Source organism: Heloderma suspectum, chromosome 7, assembly GCF_057233095.1.
Source record: "Heloderma suspectum isolate Gila_16-S chromosome 7, 16-S_ref, whole genome shotgun sequence".
Taxonomy (NCBI): Eukaryota; Metazoa; Chordata; class Lepidosauria; order Squamata; family Helodermatidae; genus Heloderma; species Heloderma suspectum.
The window spans coordinates 15,065,104-15,077,997 of NC_139464.1; the positions used below are offsets into that span (position 1 = coordinate 15,065,104).

General features: G+C 42.0%; 1 protein-coding gene across 10 annotated transcripts in view; it reads right to left on the bottom strand.

Annotated features, from left to right (window-relative positions):
* C2CD5 (C2 calcium dependent domain containing 5) overlaps nt 1–12,894 on the bottom strand; it is a 124,106-nt gene that overhangs the window by 43,253 nt on the left and 67,959 nt on the right. For 7 of the 10 annotated variants that reach the window (XR_014784232.1, XM_084809158.1, XM_084809151.1 and 4 more), the window contains 5 exons: nt 9,871–9,985; nt 7,995–8,183; nt 6,163–6,354; nt 2,515–2,701; nt 343–507 (listed from right to left, as the gene is read on the bottom strand). Coding sequence is in view for 9 of the 10 variants with exons in the window: in XM_084809158.1 (XP_084665284.1) it covers nt 343–507; nt 2,515–2,701; nt 6,163–6,354; nt 7,995–8,183; nt 9,871–9,985 (848 nt within the window). In the remaining variant the exon portion in view is untranslated. The remainder of the gene's footprint in view (nt 1–342; nt 508–2,514; nt 2,702–6,162; nt 6,355–7,994; nt 8,184–9,870; nt 9,986–12,894) is intronic. The other 3 variants (XM_084809150.1, XM_084809155.1, XM_084809154.1) reach the window with 1 other exon arrangement.

Genomic DNA, 12,894 nt, shown 5'->3' on the forward strand with positions numbered 1-12,894 from the left:
TCACTGTTTATTCTGCCTATTGGCAAATCTATCATTATCTCCAGACTGTGTTGTTGGGTTCTTTGGCATTACTTCTCTAAATAAGAAGCCAATTGAAGCTTATGATGTCGCAAGGAGAGATGTGGGGCAGGAAGGAATGAGTTGACACAGCAGGCTCAGAACTGCTCTTCACATGTGTGGATTATAAAGATAATCCCCCCTACCCGCAAATCTACTGATTTCTAGCTTTAAAAACAGCCTTGTGTAACTGAGTACATTCTTTACTCATCTATATGGACCATTCTCCATTAGCCAACAGAATGCAGAGTAGGCATGAGTTGCATTTGACTCAGAATTACTTACAGGAGGGTTAATCTCATAAAGCTCCTTATTTTTGGTTATTGTGTCATTTATTTTCTTCTGCATATGAGAGATATGTTGTTCATAAGTGGAATCATTTGGTGTTTTTCCAGCAATTTGAATACCACCAGGAGTTGGTAAAGCAGTCAGATACACACCTGTGGCAGACTTTAAAGAATATGCCAATAAGAAAATGAAGCGCAATTTATGTTCTTGGAACATATATTCAATGTTTTAACTTAAGCACATTTTTATAAATACTATGTGTTCACCCTTTACACATGGACATTACAATCACAAATTATCTAGGCCAGGTCTGCAATCACATTTATACCATGGGACAACTTCTGGGATGATTCCACATAAAACCAATTTGCTAGAACATGTATTCTATTCAACTTCCAAAAAAAGATTACAGTACCATAAAAGTACATGCATCCTACCAGATATTATCTTAAACATTCATATATTGTGTGTATAATCTATTCAGCTAGTTCAAGGACAGTGCTATGGGCTGGATCTAATAAGAATCTAGGATACCCTAGCTCATTGGTCATATTTTGTATTGCAGAAATTGCAGACACAGCATCATAAGAACTCAGTCAGGACACATCCCATCGGACCTACAAAGATATGTATTCCGCTAGCAGCCTTCAGTGAAAGGTTTGTAGGAGAGGTTCGTCACCTCAAAATTAAAGGCCCAATTCAAATTTTATTTTAATTTAACGGCAGGGGGCTTGATCAGCCCCCTGTGAATTCTTCACTTTAAATCAAATTTAAAGATTAAAAAACCCTCCCTCTCTGAACCTCAAGTTCTGATTTTCCATTAGAAAATTATTAAGGGAATAACTTGCTTAATCAGTTATCAACATAACCAATGTTGTCCCATCTCTGGCTCTGGAAGAGTTTGCACCTGCAATTCTTTGACTTCCATGTCAGACACTGGAACCTGGCAACACACACAGTTCTCTAGATTGCGGCCAATGACATTACATATTTCTGGCATTATTGTATAACAGTATATTTTATGGCGAGAGGAGGTGTATGAGGAATGTTAGTAAAGATGCCATAAAAGAAGGAAAGATTTCGGCAGAACCAAGTTTTGAACAAGATACTAGTGTCTGTAGACTGGGAATGTGGGAAACACAGGAAATGATCTACTGTTTGTATTCCTGCTTTCAGAGACAACCCTAATTTCTTGTTGGAGAGCATGAGTTTTATCACCTCCCTGATCCTGCCAGCTGGCAATGACCAGTGAATTTAGGTATTTCATAGCCTTGAAAATCTTCTTCAGGAATTTCCTTAAATCAACTCTCAAATTTTGCTATTCCCAAATCCAAAATCTCTCCCCCCCGCCATACATCTGTTTAAAGAGCTAATTGCATCTCTTAAAGATTAGTTCTTCTTTGTAGCATCAATTTATTTACTATAGGAACTTTTATAATGCCTTTCAGTCATATTCCCAAGGCTGTTTTCAAGAACGAATAAAACAATTAAAATATAAATACAAAACCCCCATAACTAAAGCCCCCCCCCCCCCCCAATCACAAAAGCGTAATGACAAAAGCCAAGACTGGGGTGGATCATGTAAGTTGCCAGCAAGAAATATGTATTAAGACATTGTAAGTGGTTGGACAATTGTGGATGGTGCACTGTCTGCCTGCAGACCACATATAATCACTCCCTATCTACCCACTGGTTGCCTTACCAAATTTTCATGAAGTTATGGCAAATGCTTTGCTCATTTCAAAAATGTCACTTTTCCCCATTGCCCTAGCAAATGCTAGTTACTTTGTGCAACTATTGGTTCATGCTTGCACTGGCACTAGCACTAGAGCACAGGTGGATACTACCCTTCCTCTTCTAATTTGTCATACAAGCAAGGGAATCTCAGCCGATGTAGTTTGTGATGTTACGCTGCAGGAGAGTTTAAAGAGGCTGACCTGCCAATCCCCCCATCTGCACAACTATTAGAGGTGCAGTGATCTTAAGGTTGAAAGGCTAGACATCCCTGGTTTATTTTTATTTTTAACCAGTTCTGACGAAGTTGACAGATCTTGACATTTTAAACATATTTATTTAGTGGTCCAGCACCATCCTAAAAGGACTAACCATTTAAAAAATTGGAAGAGCACTATGTTACAGGATAAAAGATCCCCAAAATGTAAAACTTACTGCCAAACCCATTAACATTGCTTCTCCCACTGTGATCTGAATCCTCAGCCCAAAAAGTGCATTCATTCCCTTCAGCTTTAGTTTATTCATTAGCTGAGTGTGTACTTCATACTCCATAAATGGCAGCAGGTTACTGATGGAGGTTGCGTTTGCTTCAGCTTGAGCTTTCTTCTTCAGCCGACACAGTCTGTAGGAATGAACAATCAAATGCAAAGTGGTGAGCTTGGCTTTCAGCAAAGGATGTCTAACATGATTTCTGGCTCCAGGAAGGTGGCGGCAGGCAGCAGCAGGCAAGGGGGTGACATCTATAGCCTTCCCAGGCTTTTTGCTGCGTCAAGCCAGAGAATAATGAGCCCAAAGGTGCCAGAAGGTCCAATAAGGCAGCCCTGCAACAGCTGCCACTGTTTCTGGGGTGGGAACGCTATGTAAAAAAGCCTGCTGCCACCAGGAAAACACCAAGTGAGGGTGTGAAGATGGCCTCTTCTCCTACTCTGTGGTATTTGGCTTCAGTGAGAGAAAAACATGTGGGTGAGCAGAGGCTGTCAAGAGTTGTATGGCAGGAGGGGCGGCCTTTTTCCAAAGAAGGCCGCTATTATACAGTAAGTGTAGTGTGCAGTGGGAGGAATGGCAGAGGCAAGCACAGTGGCTGTTACAGGAGACCGGGGGGGGGGGGGTGTTGATGGCCAGGTGTTGCTCTCCCTTCATTTGTCAGTCCTATCAAACCCTGGAGGTTCTGGCAGCGCCCCTCCCTCCTTGGGCATGTTAAAAGCAGGGCTCCTGAACTTCTGAATGGTCAGTGAGTAATTGGAAAGAGCATTGCCATCCAGGATTTGATCCTGGATAAGGGAGCTGACCTGGCATATATTACAGAGACATGATGGATGAAGAGGGTGGGTGAATTTGTCCCAGCTCTAACTACTAGGATTCTCCATACAGCACCAGCCAAGACTGGAGGGAGGGGGCGAGGCAACTATGTCAGTGCTCATTGCCCTCACCAGATGCACCATTTAGCAGTCTTCCAGTTTTGTACACTGCATGGCTGGGACTGAATGGGGATTCTGTTGATCCCCCACCCCACTGCACAGCAATCTCCCTGCCTGAATTAGTGAGGGTAGTTTTGAGTATGGTGTTGGAGTCTCCCACGCTTGTGGTGCAGAGTGACTTCAACATCTATGCACAGAATACCCTGTTGGGAGTGGCTCAGGACTTCATGGCAACAGTGGGACTGTCCCAAATGATATCAGGCCCCACTCACATAGAATATACTCTTCACTTTTTGTTTTGGACATGATGATGCAGATCTGGGTATGGAAGGACAGTATGTGGTCCCTTTGTCATGGATAGATCACTATCTGGTGTGGTTCAGGCTTACAGGATCTCCTAACCTCTGCAGGGGTAGAGGACCTATTAGAAATGTCTGCCCTTAGAACAAGATGGATGCAAATTGTTTCCTACCACCTCAACCATTAATTCTACCAAAACCTGGTTAATCTGGTTGATCTCTCAGGGAAATAACCCACACAATTCACACAGTCGCTCTTAAGTGTCCCCTCCCTGCTGATGAATCCAGACAGTCTCCTGGATTTTCCAGATGATTTATGCTGGAGCCAAAAGGGGGCTCTATCTATTTACATTCCTGTTGGTTCTCCCAGACCTCTCAGCGGTGTTTAATACCATCAACCATGGTATCCTTCCTGACAACTTCGCAAGGATGGGCTTGGGATGTACCATCTTGTGATGGTTTCAGTCCTTCCTCAGAGGTTACTTTCAGAAGGTGATGTCGAAGGACTCCCATTAGACCCCTCAGCAATTAGTGTGTATAGTGTCCCTAGGGGTTTCAATCTTCTCTCCCATGTTATTTAACATCTACATGGAACTGCTGGGGGAGATTGTCTGGAGATTTAGGGTGTGTTGTCACCAATATGACAACACACCCCAGTTGATACACAACTCTTCTTCTTCTTTTCATCTACTACCAGGGAAGCTGTTGATGTTCTGAATAGGTGTCTGGAAGAGCTAATGGGTTGAATGAGGGCTAATAAATTCAGACTTAAACCTGACAAGACAGAGGTGCTCCTGGTCAGAAGAAAGACAGATTGTGGAACAGGAATTCTATCTGAGTTGGATGGGATAGTACTCTCCTTGAAGAACTGGGTTCCCAGCTTGGGGTGCATTTGGAGTCAGCTTTCCCCCTGAAGGAACAGGTGGTGTCTACAGCCAGGAGTGCTTTTGCCCAGCTTGGGCTGGTGTGAACAGCATCCTTTCCTGACATAGTCACACTCAGCTATAGTGACACATGCCTTTGTTACATCTAAACTGGATTATTGTGCTGCATTCCGCCTGGGCCTAAAGGGTCTTCATAAACTGCAATTGGTCCAAGAGGCAGCAAGGGGGCTGGTGGGCACTCAATCACAGGATTATGATATCTGATATATATGATATCTGTCCTGCAAGGACTGTGCTGTTCACCAATTTGTTTCAGGCACAATTCAAAGTATTGGTGATGATATTTAAAGCCCTAAATGGCCTGGGTCCGAGATACCTTAGGAACCACCTCCTCTCATATAAGCCTACCTGCACAGTAAAAGAGAAGCTCTTCTTTCTCTATGTCCAAACTATGGTTGAGGTTCAGCTGATAGGGTCGGGCCTTCTCTGTAGCCACATTTAAACTGTGGAACTCTTTGCCCCATGAAGCTCAGATAGCCCTTTCTCTCATGGTATTTCACCATATGGCAAAAACATTTCTGTTTAGGCAGGCGTTTGTTTTATCTTTATCTGATGCCTCTACTTTATCTGCTGTAACTGTCTATGTTTTTATTATATTTTTGGAATATTGTTGTATTTTAGAGTTGGTTTTGATTGCTATTAGTGCCCTGTGTGGTACATAAGCATTAAGTAAGATGGTGGGATACAAATCTTTGCATACTAAAATAAAATTTGTAGTGGCTAAAAATAAAATGTCCAACTCTAAAATAATGACTCCTATGCCTCCACACCCTCCAGGTGATATGCCAAGCTAAAGATAAAATGGGCTGAGAACAGCAGTGGTATATATGAGGTCTATGACATCTGTTTTTAAAGCCCACTAACAAGAGAATTATGGCAGTTTGCATTTATGACATCTTCTCGATATGTACATGTGGCCATATATGTTTGAGGCACCAAGACGCACAGCCTCCCAACATAGGTGCTCCTAACAACATGCATATTTGCTTAGGATTAGGCCCCACTGAACATCTAGTTGATTAAATAAAATGCCCTAAATAAATGTTTACTTAGCAGTATCTTGGCTTTCCCAGTTTCTTTTGGCATTTTAAATGAATAAGCAGTAAAGAATCCAACTTGTCAGCCAGATTCAGTAGAAAGATGTTTTCCTAGGCTGAGCCTAAGCATGCCTACTCAGAAATATCACTATGTTCAATTAGACCTCTTTCCTAGAATTCAGCCCCAAGAAGGAGAATGTGCCAGAAAGAAGTTGCTGCTTGTCTTTGGTAAGAACTGTTCAGACTAAAATTTGTCTCTCGTTCCTGCCTTCACTTTTTCAGAAGGCAAAGGGGAACTTTCAGATGTTGCTAAATGACTCAACATTTGCTAACACATTTATCCAAAAGAGGAGTTAAAAGCAGCAGAAATCTAGCAGAGAGATACCTGGCTTGAATGAGACATCCTTTCCCAACTACCATTGCATCCACCGGCAAATCTATTGTTGTAAAAAGTATATCAGGGACTTTCTGCTTCCTGCAGTTGCAACAGTAAGTGAGGTGAGCAGGGAATGGCATGTTCAGCTCATCATACGGTATGTGGCAAAAGCCACAACCCGGAGGTGATGTTTCCTCTAACCTAAGAGAGATTGAGAGAAATCTAATATTACAATTCAGGCACCATCTTGCAAATTTTATATATAGAGGTGGTCAAATTCTGCTTTGTTTTATGCTTTTTGCAATCAATTTAACCTGTCAAGAGCCAATCACTAGTGGTGAGCCAAATTGTCTCTAGGACAGCAGGCAGGAAAGCTTTTAAAAAGTTAGCATTTTTTCTTCCTTTTTAAGTCACAAACAACAAACATAGGTATGTGTGCACAGGCAGACCAATAAAATTTAGAATTCCAATACACTGTTCACATCATAATGTTTCATCGTCAAAAATCATGAGCCACACAGTTGCTGTTTGGATTGTCCGGAGACGAAGGTTTATATAAAACACCCTCTTCCTATATCAGAAACATGGGGTCATATCTAGTAGTGTCCCTGAGGTGTATGTCAGTGGAATGGAAAGGCAATACCCCCTTTTCCTGCAGCCTCTCACACCGTTCCAAAGGATCTCACAATACTCTGGAGACGATGGGGATGGGGGAAGGTGGCTGCCACGGAGAGGGGGAGTCAGTGAAGATCTCTTCCCTCCCTGTTCCACTGATGGAAGCCTTCACTGGATTAAAGAGCCTTCCATCAGCGGAGGGACACTGTTGGATACAAGCCATTGTCTAATGTAAGAGTTGTATTACATAAACAGATTTGGGATACAATCCACCAAAAGCTCCTCCTGCAATAGAGCCCACTGAAAATAACAGCATACATACATATTATTACCAATATCTCCATTTTGAACACTCTATTAATTTGATACTCTTTTATATACCAGCAGGAAGGTAACAATATACGCTGTTTTCTGAGGGTGGGGGATGGGGGCATAATGCTGCTGATCCCTTAACTATGAACTGGGTCAAAGTGTATTTTAAATAAAGTTAAATAAAGTTGAATTCACTAACATTTGTAAGGCTAAGAGGATAAAAAAGAAAAAGAGTTACTGACATTCAGGGATGTCATGACAAATATGCATTAAAATAATGTACAAGACTACACTCATTCACTGTAGAAGCAAGGGAAATACTAGCTTCTGAGAGGAGGTGGAAGGTGCCGCCTAGACCAGCCCCCAAACCAAATATTTCTTCAAAAGAGCCTGCCTCCTAGTGGATGGAGTGGAGAACACCACAGAGTTCTTGACCACTGGATGGTGACAAGCAGGGAGAATACTTTATAACTTGACAGCATCAAAGCTAGTAGTCATTTATGATTATCTCGGGCTTACTAGCCCCTAACATTTCATGAGTTTAGTTGACTTCCTTTTTAAAGACTTACTCATTTTCATTTGAAAGATTATATATTATATTATTAAAAAGAGAGGCAAATCGTTACATGTTACAGCGTATCATAAAGCTTGGACTTTAACACTGAAATGAGACAGAAGAGAGGTCACTTGTATGCAGAGCACTATGAGAAGCAGAATACAAAATACCGGCAAGGCGGGGGAAGATTTTTATTATGTGGTTAGTAGTCAAATGTGTTACCTTATTCAGGCTGTCAGAAATTTAAAAACAGTAAGCCTAATGATTTGGTGCAGAGTTCCACAACTTCTGTTGTTGTTAGTGAAAAATCAGTAAAGTGGTTGGCCCCGCATCCTGTACTGTAACACTGGTAACCTACCCTAATAGAGAAGAACTATCCTGGCTTTGAGGAAAAAAATCAACCTCTCCCTTCTCTGACCCTATGGAAAAGTAGCCAGGCTGCCATGACAACCTTTGTTCCAAACAGACTTCCATGGTGCCATCCTGGAGAAACCTAGGGTTCAGTACAGCTGCCGTGCCGGACGCTGACAAAATACAGACCTCTTCGCTACAAAAAAGAAAGAAAAGAAGGAGATAAAGTCACACTTTGGGTGGTATATATTTTCAGTTATCATATTTCGTAAAAGTGGGGAAAAAATAAAACCAATTGAGAGTGAAATCTTCGGGAGCCAAGTTGAAACTTAAGGAGCCCTTTGAAAGATAAGGTTATGGAATATACCAGAACTGTGGCAAGCACATTTTTCCAAACAAGTTGAATGAGCAAATGTTTGCTGCTGGGCAGTTTAGAGATACACCAAACTCAAAGCCTCATCATTCAGCTAAGTGCTCTAATTCAGCATCCTGCTCTAATCAAGTATTGTAACAAACTAATCTAAAGTTTCAAATTATTCCTGCAGCGTGCTGGGTGGCAATACACCACCTACTGTGCCTCAGACGAAGGGAAGGGTTAGAGGCACATCTAGAAGACTTCAAAAACATCGGTTTAGAGGCTGAGATAAGGCAACAGGAGGTCCCCTGATTCAGTCTTTTACATAAACACTGGAAGGAAACTGTTGAAAGAAGCAGAGAGTCTGAAAGATTTTCCACACCATCTCCAGCTGTTATTCAATTGTTGCAGAGGATCCAAACATCCTTCCTCTAGGCAGCACTTCTTTTATGGAGAAAATCCCACTTTCCTAGAACTCCAACCACAAAATGCTGTTGCTGAAAAGAGATTTCTTTCACCCACCCAGTTTTATCACGAATGCCTTCTGGACTATCTATCATATCCACTTATTGGAAAGTGCAGGTGACATCAGTAGCGACCAGCAACACAAATCCTTCCCTACCACATCCATAACATTTGTATACCTTTCTAAGCTTGTACGTTTATTTTTCCCTTCATCTTCAGAGGCTGCGTGCTCCACTGCTATGCCACTGAGGTAGAGCAGAGTTCCTCTAGCTTTTTAAACAAATCAAATAAAAAGAGGCAAACACTAGCGAAGCAACTTTGCAATCTGCAACAAGGCCCACACAAATTCACAGGTCTTCAAAACAACCGTGTGTGTGTGTGTGTGCGTGCGCGCGCGCACGCACATCCCTCCTCTCTGATGCTGCAGACTTGTTGATTTCACTTTGCAATGACTGACAGCACGAAATTGACAGGGCTCCAAGCACAGCATTTCCCCAATCTATATATGCTGGTCCTGTGAAAGATTTGTTATTATGGAACAGGCGGGGGTGGGGCGTTGAACTGTGGTTGGGACATACTGGACAGGATTGTCAGACTATGCCTCACTCTGCTTTCATAAGGAGGAAGGAGGAAAGGAGGAAATCTCCTCCCAACAGCTTGGGGGCAGCTTTGTTCAAAGTATGGTTTGGTCCTCCCATCCTTGCAAAGCCTAAGCAAGGATGCACAGTGTGCCCCAGTAGAAACAAATGAAGGATCTATTATTTAGAATGAATCGTTCTGCTCCACATATAGGGAGTAGCTGCCAACGCCAAAGTAATATATCCTTCCTACAGAGCTGCTGATACTTGTCTGCCTCTGTCTAGTCTCTGCAGCTAAACAGATAAATCACTCAGTATCACATCATCCTCATAAGCCTTCTCATTCCCCATTTCATCCTTGCCTAGACACCACTCTTTGCAATAATTATCTTTGGCTTCTTCTACTTCCATCCTTTTCTCCTGCTACTTGCATGGTACAACATTCATTTCTAATACGCTAGAAAAATCAAGTCAAAGTGATTTACCAAATGCTAGTTGATTCACTGTAGCCTACTACAGCATGACAACCCAATGCCTTTGCATGGGATTTTATTTCTTGTCGGATTTCTGCCCACCATGCATCTCGTGTCTCTGGATCATCTGAAAGACAAAGCATAAATCAGTTCACTATTCTGCCCTAACGCAAACTTTTAAAACTTTGTGGCTAAAGAAAAGACATCAATTAAGAACTGGCTTTAGTTTTTAACCAGGCAGAAAACCCTGTCAACTGAAGTTTTCTCTTCCTGCCAACCTATGTTATGGCAATCAAGTAACTCCCCCCCCCCCGCACCCCCTTGTGGTGCTGACTTAGTGATGAAACAAAACCTTACTGATTCATTTTTCTTCTTTAATGCTCAGAGAGTACAGAATTTCAGGAATTCCCCCCTCCTCCCAATTACAAGCTCTCTCTCGCTCACTTTATGGGTGTTCTTTTCAAATATCCATGGTGAGGATACAAAGAAGCATGAAGCTAGTTATGTGAGCTTAAGGGGGCTTTAGGCTTCTTAAACAGCAGCTCCCATTGCTTCATGATAAAATATGTTTTGAAATTGATTTTTTATAGCACAGTGCAATATGGCATGGTTGATGGCTGCTGAAAGAAAAGAAAAGAAGTAAAAAATGCCACTGGTCAAGCACAACTTTCTTGCAAAAGCCTAAGCCATTTTTTGGATCCCAGCCCTTTATCTTGTATATTGATTTGACAACCAACAACAAAAAACTCATCTGGACACTCTTTATATACACTTTGGGGCATACTTCATGCTACTGTCCTCTTGAATTCCAAGTAACATTACTGAGTTTTCAAATTAAGCACTGAAGGATTGCACTGATTAACTCTTTGGAAATTTCTTCTTAGTAAATAAATGCATTTAATGAATGTCATCAAAAACTCAAAAGTATAACATTCCTTTTAAATTACAGTTTTGTTAGTACTGAAGCTGTAACCATAAAATGACTCAAATCTTGTGGTCTTCAAATTTCGAACTCACACCCTAATCTGTTTAATATCTTCTTGGAAGTAGGTTTCAATGACTACAAACAGAATTTACAACGAAGTAAGCGTGTTCAGGACTAGAATCGTTGATTTATTATAACAAAAATGGCCTACGTATGCACTGGCAGCATTATTGGGGAAAGGACTTGTAAGACTCAGTCATTATGGTGCCCAATGCAACCCAAAATAAAAAAAGCTATTTTAATTGTCACCATGAAAAATGTGCTCAAGAACAGGGCTTGCTAACCTAGAAGAAATATATTTAGCAACCAAAAACAAGTTACTAAGTTACTACAGTGAAGGGGGGGTGCTTTGGGGACTCTCCATCCATTTAAAAAAATCGGAAGGGGTCACCACAAAAAGAATTGAAATGAATGCTCTTATGAGTTCTACTGACTCCATAATTACAACCACATCATCATGTTGTTGTTTATTCGGTCAGTCGCTTCCGACTTTTCGTGACTTCATGGACCAGCCCACGCCAGAGCTTCCTGTCGGCTGTTGCCACCCCCAGCTCCCCCAAGGTCGAGTCCGTCACCTCCAGAACATCATCCACCCATCTTGCCCCTGATCGGCCCCTCTTCCTTTTGCCTTCCACTTTCCCTAGCATCAGCATCTTCTCCAGGGTATCCTGACTTCTCATTATGTGGCCAAAGTACCTCAGTTTTGCCTTTAATATCACTCCCTCAAGCAAGCAGTCTGGCTTTATTTCCTGGAGGATGGACTGGTTTGATCTTCTGGCAGTCCAAGGCACTCTCAGAATTTTCCTCCAGTACCACAGTTCAAAAGCATTGATCTTCCTTCGCTCAGCCTTCCTTATGGTCCAGCTCTCGCAGCCATAGGTTACTACGGGGAATACCATCACTTTAACTATGTGGACCTTTGCTGTCAGTGTGATGTCTCTGCACTTCACTATTTTATCAAGATTTGTCATTTGCTGTCCTCCCAAGAAGTAAACGTCTTCTGATTTCCTGGCTGCAGTCAGCGTCTGCAGTAATCTTTGCACCTAGAAAGACAAAGCCTGTCACTGTCTCCACGTTTTCTCCCTCTATTTGCCTGTTATCAATCAAGCTGGTTGCCATAATCTTGTTTTTTTTGAGGTTTAACTGCAACCCAGCTTTTGCACTTTCTTCTTTCACCTTCGTCATGAGGTTCCTCAGCTCCGCCTCGCTTTCAGCCATCAAAGTGGTATCATCTGCATATCGGAGATGGTTAATGTTTCTCCCAGTGATTTTAACGCCAGCCTTGGCTTCATCAAGCCCAGCACATCGCATGATGTGTTCTGCATACAGGTTGAATGGGTAGGGTGAGAGTATACAACCCTGTTGTACTCCTTTCCCAATCTTAAACCAGTCCATTGTTCCGTGGTCTGTTCTTACCGTTGCTACTTGGTCGTTATACAGATTCCTCAGGAGGCAGACAAGATGACTTGGTATCCCCATACCACCAAGAACTTGCCACAATTTGTTATGATCCACACAGTCAAAGGCTTTAGAATAGTCAATAAAACAGAAGTAGATGTTTTTCTGAAACTTCCTGGCTTTCTCCATTATCCAGCGGATATTGGCAGTTTGGCCAAGTTTATTTTAACTGTGGGTGGCTCTGCCTTTTTTAAAGCACGTTGCAACTAAACTAACCGTACGGAGGATATGGTTTTAAGCTAGGGATGAGAAAATGGTGGTCACTGCATAAAATCTGGATCTATGAAATTGATCTACTTTGTTCCATCAGAGGTGCCAACCCAAAGCAAAGGGAAGACGTAGACAGAGAAAAATGGCGATGCCTATTGAACTTAAGAGGAACCCACTTTGGATGATAGGGCCCTAGTTCACTGCCTTTCAAGAAATAGTTCTTCAGGGAAACTAGCAGCTAACCACATTGGCTACACTCTGTTTTTTCCCAAAAGGCACAGCTACTGAAGGCTCTTTTAGTAATTCTGAAACTTAAGCAAACCTTGTTTGCATTTTAAATATAGATCTTCAGGGTACCTTCACACTGTGAGAACTCAAGCATA